The 10,040-nt window shown below is 37.5% G+C and overlaps 2 protein-coding genes across 2 annotated transcripts; one reads left to right on the forward strand and one right to left on the reverse strand.

Moving 5' to 3' along the window:
* The first annotated feature begins 181 nt into the window (after window positions 1–181).
* enoph1 (enolase-phosphatase 1) lies at window positions 182–5,271 on the forward strand. Its single transcript, XM_068706467.1, has 6 exons — window positions 182–547; window positions 1,423–1,524; window positions 2,103–2,305; window positions 3,270–3,402; window positions 3,627–3,750; window positions 4,356–5,271. The coding sequence occupies exons 1-6, from the start codon at window positions 464–466 to the stop codon at window positions 4,493–4,495; spliced, it is 786 nt and encodes a 261-aa protein (XP_068562568.1). The 5' UTR covers window positions 182–463; the 3' UTR covers window positions 4,496–5,271.
* A 651-nt stretch (window positions 5,272–5,922) lies between these two features.
* Window positions 5,923–9,786, reverse strand: tmem150c (transmembrane protein 150C). The gene is made up of 8 exons (XM_068706468.1): window positions 9,602–9,786; window positions 9,146–9,227; window positions 8,139–8,192; window positions 7,985–8,020; window positions 7,832–7,899; window positions 7,620–7,747; window positions 7,341–7,518; window positions 5,923–6,432 (listed from the first exon to the last, which is right to left on the reverse strand). Exons 2-8 carry the CDS (start codon window positions 9,217–9,219, stop codon window positions 6,233–6,235), a joined length of 738 nt encoding a protein of 245 aa, XP_068562569.1. The 5' UTR covers window positions 9,220–9,227; window positions 9,602–9,786; the 3' UTR covers window positions 5,923–6,232.
* Window positions 9,787–10,040: the final 254 nt, after the last annotated feature.

A 10,040-nucleotide genomic window follows, 5' to 3' on the forward strand; every position in this document is an offset into this window, starting at 1 on the left:
TTTATGAATAAAAAAAACAAACAAAACAAAACAAAACAACCCCCCAAAAAGTTAGATTCTGGATATTAAACCCGTTACTTGAGCGTCGCTTTGTTTTCATCGCAGCTTATTTCCGTTTGCTTCTTCTTCGCGTATTTTGCGGCAGAAGCACGCTCAGTAGCGCCATCCCGCCGAGCAGCGGCCTAAACTGACATGACAGCTTTTGAACATGTGTGCTCACTGCTCTCTTTTAGTCAAGTCAGTAGTGTGTGTGTGTTAGCTGCGACAGTGATGGCAAAGCATAGCTAGCTAGCTAGCAGCTAACCAGGTGGTAACGTTACATCTCTTTGCGCTCGGATAATAATATAATAATTTCGAGAACCAGCGAGGAGCGCTTATTTACTTTCAACACTGTGGTGGTGGTGCTAATTATAAGCTAAGCTAACGTCAGCTAACCAGCTGCAGACTCTCCTAAAAATAAAAAATGGCCACTGTTTCAATTCCTGCTAGCACCAGTGCACTGTTGCTGGATATCGAAGGAACAACAACACCAATCACATTTGTAAAGGTGAGTTATATTAGACGGAGCTGTTGTTTTTTTTACAGCATACTAATAGCATGTTAAGCTAGTTATGTAGCTTAGCGCTATGCTAACAGATGACTGTCACCAGCTATAAACCAGCTTCAGCTCGACGGTGTTTGACTCATTTAACCATATTTTTCTTCATATTCTTGTATATTTTCTTGCTCCTTTTTCTTATTTACCCCATTTATAGTCACATTACACAACAAACTCGTTTAAAATGTAACTGTAATTGTCAGAATATTAAGTCACTTCCCGATAAAAACAGACCATATGCCGCGTTCATGTCATATGGGAGTTGTCGTAATTACAAGTTTCCAACTTGTAAATTACTTTTTTACCATTATTTTAATTAAACAGATGGTTAAATATAATATATTATATATAAGTAATATAAAACATGATAGGGGTCAACATAAGTAAATAGAAAGTAATTTAAATAAAAAAACATTGAATTGGGAGTATAGTCTAATAGCATTGATAGCTGTTTTATTGTTATTGTCTTTATATAAGATACAAGATAATTCCAGAACAGATGGACAATAGTTTGAGTAAAACCCAGATTTAAAGGATATGTCATATTGTCACTGGACAGTATTTATTTTAACTGTTTTCACACAACCAACGAGCTGTAAGTAGATCCATCCAGATGTTCATTATGAAGACAGCATAACATTCATGAATCACAAAATACACAAACAGTCACAATATTATGCACTAAAGGCACAAAACAGTACATTAAATATTATTAATGAAAATAGAATTCATCTTGATTTTTTTTCTTAATGGATACAAACCATATTTTGCATCTGAATTATTTATTTCTCTCTCACCTAATGACTCCACTTTGTGTTTTTCAGGATATCTTATTTCCGTACATCAGGGAGCATCTGGAGGAGTACTTGTCTAATCACTGGGAGGAAGACGAGTGCAAACAAGATGTTCATCTGCTGAAGAAACAGGTGACGAGATGAAGAGCTCTGAAGATTGAATCAAGAGCTAATTTCTTCCTGCCTCTAATGGTCAACATCTTAGAGAGTGAAGGAGGAGAAGACTCTGTATGTAACAGAGCTGCAACTATGGATTACTTTTATTAATAATTAGGTTTTGTTTATTTCAAATACTTCATGTAACATTTTATTTCTGGGGATTTGCAGCCACATAAACATTTTTATTTGCTAAACTACATTTGTTTACCCTTAAAACTGGGGACTAGGTGTAAAAAGGATGATAATTTATATTGTTTGTGTGACACAAGACGGATGTTAAATCTCTTAAATTAGAGCCGAAAATCAAAAGTTTAACCTCTATTTTTAAATGAATGCTCTGGAGTACAGAACCATCTATGTGAGAATGCAAAAAAACACTGTTAATTTAACTCATAAAATGTCTTAATTTTGCTGAAATTATCGAGATGTGAAGCGGAGAATTATTCACCTGTAGATGACAAAAAAAAAGCCAGATTTTTAATTATAAAAGTGATAAACTAGCTGGTGAAAACCTCCTGATTCCTGAGGATTTGATTTGACCGTGGTTACAGATCGAAGAGGACATGAGACAGAACCGGTCGTGCCCGGTTCACGCCGTGGACCAGACGGTCCACACGGACGAGGAGAAGGCCATCAGGGAGGTGGTGGACAACGTGATGTGGCAGATGGCGGCAGACAGGAAGTCCACGGCACTCAAACAGCTCCAGGGTCACATGTGGAGGGCGGCGTATTCTTCTGGGAGAATCAAAGGCGAGTAAGTACACTGATCCGTTTTCCTCACTTCAAAATTCTGCTCTGCTCAAACTGGAGTGATGACTCAACAAGGTTTCCAGGAAGAGAACATGAATACTGAATGTAACGGTCCATCAACCGGGACTCTCTCCCCACATCTTTTTAAAAATTAAAACATAATGACTTCTGTGGTTTGAAGTCCAGAGGAGTTTTTATTTTAACACAGAATTGGTATTAAAGTCGCTATATAGGAGTTTTCATTAATAGTGGCGGGGTCCGCCATTCTCGGGCGGGATTAAAACATCATCCAGTCGTAATACTACAGTGCAGTTAAATTGCTCCACATTATGGTTATTTGCTAGCCAATTAGAGCTGATGCCATTAATTGATTAGGTGATAAGCAACCGTTTTGATATCAATAAGGTTTTTATTGATTTTTTAAATGTTTAATGTTAAACATGAATGTATTTCAGCGTGTGAGAATTTGCTTTATTTTCTTTGTCTGATGTGACAGTAAACTGGTAATCTTGTGGTTCTGGACTTTAACCGAACGGAACATGTAACTTGAAGATCAAGAAAATGAGATTAACCAATAATAATAATAAAAAAACATTTGTAAATTGCAGCCCTGTAGTCAATTAGCATAAATACAAACATGTTATAACGTAATAATAACTTTGCGATCAGGGCCTCATTTAAACAATATTTCAAATATGTTTTATATGTTTGTCTTTAAACAAGACAAAACTAACTAAGATTTCAAAGACTGATTTATTAATATTTTTAGATATTTTTAATTAAAATAGAAAAATGGCTAAAATATATAATTTCTTTACAATCTATTCTGAAAATAATAACAAACCAGGCTCAAACTAATAATCCGGTTTAGATGTCTGAGATGCTGTTAGGACATACAACTGTGGTCAGTGAGCATTCTGAAAGTAATGAAATGATGTTTATCTTCTGGCTCGTGTGTTCATAAACAGGGTCTACCAGGATGTGACTCCGTCCATCAGAAGGTGGAGAGCTCACGGACTAAAAGTCTTCATTTACTCGTCTGGAAGCGTGGAGGCACAGAAACTTCTGTTTGGATACTCCGTCGAAGGAGATGTTTTAGATGTAAGTACAGCATTTATTACTCATCAGGAGATCAAGATATTTCCATACACACATAGACACTGACATTCGATTTATTTTACATAATTAGCTTTGTTTAACACGTTTTCTGACCTATCAGGGAAGGAACATTTGTCTTTTTTATGGTTTTATTATTTGTTGTTTTAAATCATGCTGTAAATGTGATATGTGTGTGTTGTGGCTGATGATATTTTAAATGCTTCCAGTTATTAGACGGACACTTTGACACCAGTTTAGGAGCTAAAGTGGACGCTAAAAGCTACGAGAGGATCGCTGAGAGGATCGGCTGTCAACCCGAGGAACTCACATTCCTGACCGACGTCACTCGAGGTGAGAATGTTCACAGTGATGTCTTTATGACTTCTGCATTGGAAATACATAATAATAATAATTATAATTAATAATACACACTGGAATGTTTCCTTTTTTAAATAACGATATGCTTTGGGGGAAAAAAAAATCTTTGCTGAAATTAGGTTTTTATTCTTTATTCGTATTTAGTTCTATAATTGTGTTTAATGTGCTTTTATTTTATTCCCATCAGCCTCAGCTGTACTTTGTGTACAGTGTTAATTAAAAAGAGTTTGCAGCATGCTATGCTAACATTAGCATTCAGCTTGAAGCACCCCCTCACAAACTGCTGGTCTTCTTAAAGGAGCCCTGTGGAGTTTGTCATGTAAACAAATGTGTCTCGATACCAAACGTATGAGATCGGGTCGGGACTTTCTTATGCTGAAATGCTCGTGATCCAGTTTGGATTCTGTAGAACTTGAGTCCACTATTAAAATATCGATTTTGACAACCAAACACGCGACAACCAGATGTTTTGATGCTGTTAACAGCTTTGATTTAACGTTTAAAGCTAGCTAACTGACGTACATCAATGTGGGGGGATTCAGCTCCACGTACTCACTCGTGTGTATTTGTCGTTGCAGAGGCGAAAGCCGCTGAAGACGCCGGCGTGAACGTGGTGGTGGTGGTCCGGCCCGGAAACATGGAGCTGACGGATGACGAGCGGGCCCACTATAACCTCGTCACGTCCTTTAGCCAGCTGGAAGTGACGGGACGCGTTTAACACCGAGTGTGGAGGAAGACGAGGAGAACTCCTCTGACTTCATCTCACAAACGACCTGTTCCTTCTCCTCTTTTGCCCCTCCTCCCCCCTCCTCCCTCCTCCCTTATTGCCACTCTTCATGTTTTTGCTTGTGACAGTTGAAGAAGTGTAGGAGATGCTACTGGGGCTAACGGTTAGCCACCAGACGGGCCCGTCGGGACGCCTTTCTACGGGGCGTCGTCGCTCTCACTGGACCATTCGACTGACTGGGAAGAGAACAGAACCATAAAGCTGTAGATGAAACGAACAAAAGAAGCCGGAAGTAAACTGCACACCTGTGACGTTACTTTACCTTTTTACCTTTTAGATGAACCGTCTTTGGTTGCTCTCCGATGTTAAAACTTTCCACCTGTATGTGTTGTATTTGTTGTAAACATTTTCCATCCATGTGCTGTTTTCTCCACACACACACACACACACACACACACACGTAAAACAAGTTTTATCCAGTGACTCGACTGTCTATCTGTTGTAATGTTTTAGAAAGTAGCACTAGATGCACTCGGCTGTGGTGCCGCTGGAACAGGAAGTTCTCATTTCATACTTTGTCTTAACTAGTTCCCCCTCAGCAGGTTAATGGTGTCTATTTAAATGTGCCATCCTCGTAATGTTGGTGTTGGAAAGTTAACCGAACAAATTGCCAAATTGATGATTTGTGTGTGTGTGAAACATAATTGGTGTTATTCAGGAAATGATGATTATAAAAGCTTCCAATAAATGCCTTGTCTCACACAGAAGCCTGTTTTCTTCCTCAGTCTACAAATACTTGATGTTAATAGAAAAACTTGTTAAATACTTTAAACTGTAAATCTAAAACTTTTAAAGTGTCCAAATCCTAAAATATATTCCTCAACCATCCCGAGTGGTACTGAGCCAAATGTACATTTTTAAAGGACAAATTTAAAATTTGGGAATTTGTTTATTTGCTTTCTTACCAAGAGTTAGATGAGAAGTGTGTGCGATAAAAATATCGCGTTAATTAATCAGTGAGCTTTAGAGGTTGTTGGTAGGTGGATTTTTGTACATTTTGACATAGCTAGGCTAGCTGTTTCCCTCCGTTTACAGTCTTTATGCTAAGCTAACCAGCTGCTGACTGCTGCTTCATATTTACTCATTTCACTGTTGGCAAGAAAGCAAATGTGTATTTCCCAAAACGTATGAAAATTATAATTTTGGAGTTGAAGTATTCCTTTAAAATGTTTTCCTTCAAGAGCAAGGCTATCTGTTTCCAGTCTTTATGCTAAGGTAAGCAACTGCTGGCTTCATCTGTCTCTGAATAATCCACACTATAATAACTATTCCAGACTGTTTTCATTAGACAACCTACTTAACGGAAAAATCAGTGGATACAAAAATTCAAAAGATAATAAATTTGACGACACCTTAAATACATTTTGCTGAATTTGTATTGATACTGATCGTACTTGTGCAAATTTGCATTTTAAATCAAATTCAAACTAAAACATTTGAAAAGTTACAAAAATAATTTGGACGTTCGTAATGTTTAAAAATAATTAATAATTCAACAATTAAAACAAGAAAAAGTAATAAACCCAGCAGACTTCTGCTATTAATGATGCTTATAGATAAAAAATATATATATATAACAGTAAAACATGCAACATGAAATGATCATGTGTAATAATGGTAAAAAAAACAGCTCCACTAGATGTAATAAATGCGACGGTGTAACGGTCTCTACAGTTGGTCCGGTTGGTACCGGGACCGGTCGGAGAGGCTCTCTGACCGGCCCGCTGAGTCGTCTGTGCACACCATGTAGAAACGGCTGTGACGAAACTCGATGGCGAAAGTGGCGAGGAAGGCGAGGAAGAACATGACCAGCGCCCACTGGCTCTGAGCGGCCTGCATGTGGAGGCGCTGAGCCATCAGGGAGAAGTCTGCAGAGGGGTGAGTTAAGGGTGAGATCATGAAAATGAGGGATAACGGGAACAGAACATGGCAACCTGTGAACTCAGAATCTACCATCATCTATGTGTAGTTTAATGGAGCAGAGGGCTAAAGCTCTCAAATCAAATGTCAATCAATAGAAATGAATATGCAGCTATTTTGATAATCAATTTAAATATTCATATTTTGTGGTATTTCATTTGCTTGATTTGATTCAGTGGTTTCATCGTAGTACACTTATTAAGGGCTGATTGCTTGCTTCTGATTGGTTAATTAAAAAGCAGAACGACCACTGTCATGTCTGTATGCCAAATATGAAGCTAGAGCTAGCAGCCGGTTAGCTTAGCGTAGCATAAAAGCATGGAAACAGGAGGAAACGGCTAGCTTGGCCTAACCTCTAAAGCTCACAAGTTAACACATTATATATTTAATTTGTTTAATTTGTAAAAATAATGATGTAAAAACTACAAATCTTAATATATATATATATATCGTACACTTATACAGTATATATAATATATATTACAGCATGATATATATATATAGATATATATATATATATCTATATATATATATACATATATTACAGCTGAAAAAGTAGATTTATTAGTAAATTTTCAAGCAAAAATGTCAAATATTTGCCAATTCCATTCTAGGATTTGCTGCTTTGAATATCTTTATATTTGGGTTTTGGATTATCGGTCGGACAAAAAAAATTAATTTAAAGATGTCATCATGGACTTCAGGAAATAGTGATGGACATAAATTACTATTCTGTGATATTTGACAAGCAAAACAATGAAAATGATTGGAAGAAAACTCACAAGGGCCCCTTTAAACTCACAACACACAGATTAAATAATATCTCCTTCACTCTCTTCAAACGGTCAAAGGATACAGAGAATCATGCAGACGGTGATGGATCCAGACAACAGGAAGCGAAGGACGCCGGCCTTCCTCCCTTCGTTCCTCAGATTAACTCTCAGGGTGATGTAGGACTGCAGCCAGCAGAACAGCGTTCCAAATCCAAACGTCATGAAGGTGCCAAAGTTGTGGGTCATCTCCTCGCTGAAAAGCTGAACCCAAAATCAACGAATTAACTCTGATAAATAGTCAAATACACATGAGTGTGTGTGTGTGTGTGTGTGTGTGTGTGTGTGTCGGCGGTGCACGTTACCTGGAAGTTTCCTAGAAGTGTCATCCCGAAGCAGCCGATGGAGAAAGCCACCAGACTGCAGACGTTCAGCCACCGTTTGTCCATTCTGCGTCTCAGCTGAAGGAATCTGAGGACGGCGATGATGAACCCTGTGACAGAGACGGAAAACAGAAAACAATGAACATTTGGTTGAAGTCGACTTGCACAAACCTGCGTTATAACTGTGTTCTCACCCACAAACGCAGCCAAGTTCATGACCTCGCTGAAGATGCAGCTGGCTGGTGGAGAGTTTCCTGCAATACTGAAGGCGGAGACTTTTGAATTTGCTGCTCCAAAATAAAGTAAAACTATGCTTTTATTGTGAAATGAAAATGATGAGTGTGTACCTGATGTAGGGAGGATAAAGGGATCCATTTCTTCTCCTGAAAATACATAATACATAAAAAAAAAAAATTAATCCAAAGATGAAGAGATAAAAAGTCATTATTTGCTATATATATATATATATATATATATATATATATATTGTTTAATTATTACCTGTATTTTGAACCCAGCGGTGCGATCTTCTCATCATTGACAGCTACAAAGTATCTGTTCAAATGCATCAGAACACAGGATGGAATGTATTATTAAAGATGAATAGAGACATAATATACAACAGTCTCTTTGTAGTTATTTCAGTCTTTTTGTAGTCGTTTAGTGTCTCTATGTTTGGCCTCTTTCTGTAGTTTTTTGCATCCTTTTGTAGTCCTTCTCTTTGTAGTCATTTAGCTTAGCTTTAGAATTTGATTTTGTGTCTTTGTTGTGATGTCTCTTTGTAGCTGTGATTTGTTTCTCTTGACACTAGATTAGTGTCCCTTTGAGGCCTTTGTGTGGGCTTGTAGTTGCTTGTGTCTCTTTGAAGTTGTTTTATGCCTTTTTGTAGTCATTTTGTGTGTCCCTGTAGTGGTTTTGAGTATCTTTGCAGTAGTAAATGTCACTTCAGTCATTTGTTTCTCTTTGTAGCCATTTGTGTCTCTTTAAGTCATTTTGTGTCCCTTTGTAGTAATTGTATGTCACTTTGAAGTCGTTCTTTTTTGCCTATTTCTGTAGTTACTTGTATCTGTGTATCTTTGAAGTCTTTCTCTGTCTTTTATTAGTTGCTTGTGTCTTTTTGTAGGAGTAAATGTTACTCATTTGGGTCTCTTTGTAGTATTTGTAGGTCTCTTTGTAGTTGTTTATTCCAGTGACAGTTTGCAGGTTAACCAGGACTCTCAGGGACTGCTGTCATAAAATGTTAATGTCGTTATTTATTTCACAATGAAGAGGAAGATAAGCTGCTTGTCTCATGTCCATAGCTTCCTGCCATAACACGTCCACACTGACACTCCTCTGCACTGAGATTACACTTAAATCTACAGCACACTTTACTAAATATCAGGAAACTGTCAAAGAAAGCTTGAGATGTGGGTATAACTTTCTTAAATTATGATCATTTCTGAAAGGCTGCTGTCAAACCGATATTTAAAGTTAGTCCTATAATAATAATAATTAACATAACTTACACCACCCACAGACCAGCAGCAGTGAATACAGAGTAGACAGGAGGCAGAAGAGCCCACAGACTGCAGCGCCACATCTTGTCTCCTTTAAACACCACAGAAGAGAGCTAGTGTTAGCATTTAAAGATACATGTCAACATACACATTTACAGGTGAGACCAGACCGGCTTTAGCTTAAGAACTTCTAGTTTTATATATGTATTTAACATCTTGTCTCCTTTAATTAAACACCACAGAAGAAGAGCTTGAAACCCTCAGCATCAAACAGTTTCACTTTGATGCTCTTTGTTAAATACGTAGTAAAATCACAGCAACACAAGCTCTTCTTCTGTGGTGTTTAAAGGAAACTAAACGTTAAAGACATAAAAAAAACTAGTTAAAACAGGGAGGTGACAGGTTGTTCTTGTTGGTTCGTAAACATGTAATAACTGTCGTAAAGTGCCGATAAAACAGCCTTACCTGTCCGCCCTGAGGATAATCTCTCACCGATGGTTCCGCTCCGGGTTTCCGTAACCTGTGTTGTAAATACTGTATATGAATATGTACATAATCTGTAATACTAGTCGGTAATGAATGTCAGTAACAACTGCTAAAGGTGTAACGATGTCGTCGTCGTTTCATTTAGCAGGTAAAAGACGACTTTAATTCTGGTAACACAGGTTTTCCGGTTTAGCCATCTGCCCTTCAAAATAAAAGCGCTGCATTGTAAATAAAGAAAGTACACTCATGTGATGACGCAGAGGTGGATTCTTCATTTATTATTTAAGTAAAAGTAGTAGCACTACAGTGGGAAATTACTCTGTAACAAGTAAAAGTCTTGCATTCAAATATCACTTACAAAAGTATAAGGATCAAAATACACTTAAAGTACCAAAAGTAAAAGTACTCATTATACAGG

The sequence above is a fragment of the Cebidichthys violaceus genome, unplaced genomic scaffold, assembly GCF_023349555.1.
Source record: "Cebidichthys violaceus isolate CVI_PGR_0920_01 unplaced genomic scaffold, fCebVio1.0.p SCAF_12, whole genome shotgun sequence".
NCBI classification, from domain to species: domain Eukaryota; kingdom Metazoa; phylum Chordata; class Actinopteri; order Perciformes; family Stichaeidae; genus Cebidichthys; species Cebidichthys violaceus.

Coding starts and splice junctions, on each gene's coding strand:
- tmem150c (XM_068706468.1), bottom strand. CDS start 9,219: ATGTGGCGCTGCAGTCTGTGGGCTCTTCTGCCTCCTGTCTACTCTGTA. Junction 8,021..8,138: donor CCGCTGGGTTCAAAATACAG/GTAATAATTAAA, acceptor ATGTATTTTCAG/GAGAAGAAATGGATCCCTTT. Junction 6,433..7,340: donor CACCGTCTGCATGATTCTCT/GTATCCTTTGAC, acceptor ACCCCTCTGCAG/ACTTCTCCCTGATGGCTCAG.
- enoph1 (XM_068706467.1), top strand. CDS start 464: ATGGCCACTGTTTCAATTCCTGCTAGCACCAGTGCACTGTTGCTGGAT. Junction 548..1,422: donor CACCAATCACATTTGTAAAG/GTGAGTTATATT, acceptor TGTGTTTTTCAG/GATATCTTATTTCCGTACAT. Junction 1,525..2,102: donor TTCATCTGCTGAAGAAACAG/GTGACGAGATGA, acceptor CCGTGGTTACAG/ATCGAAGAGGACATGAGACA.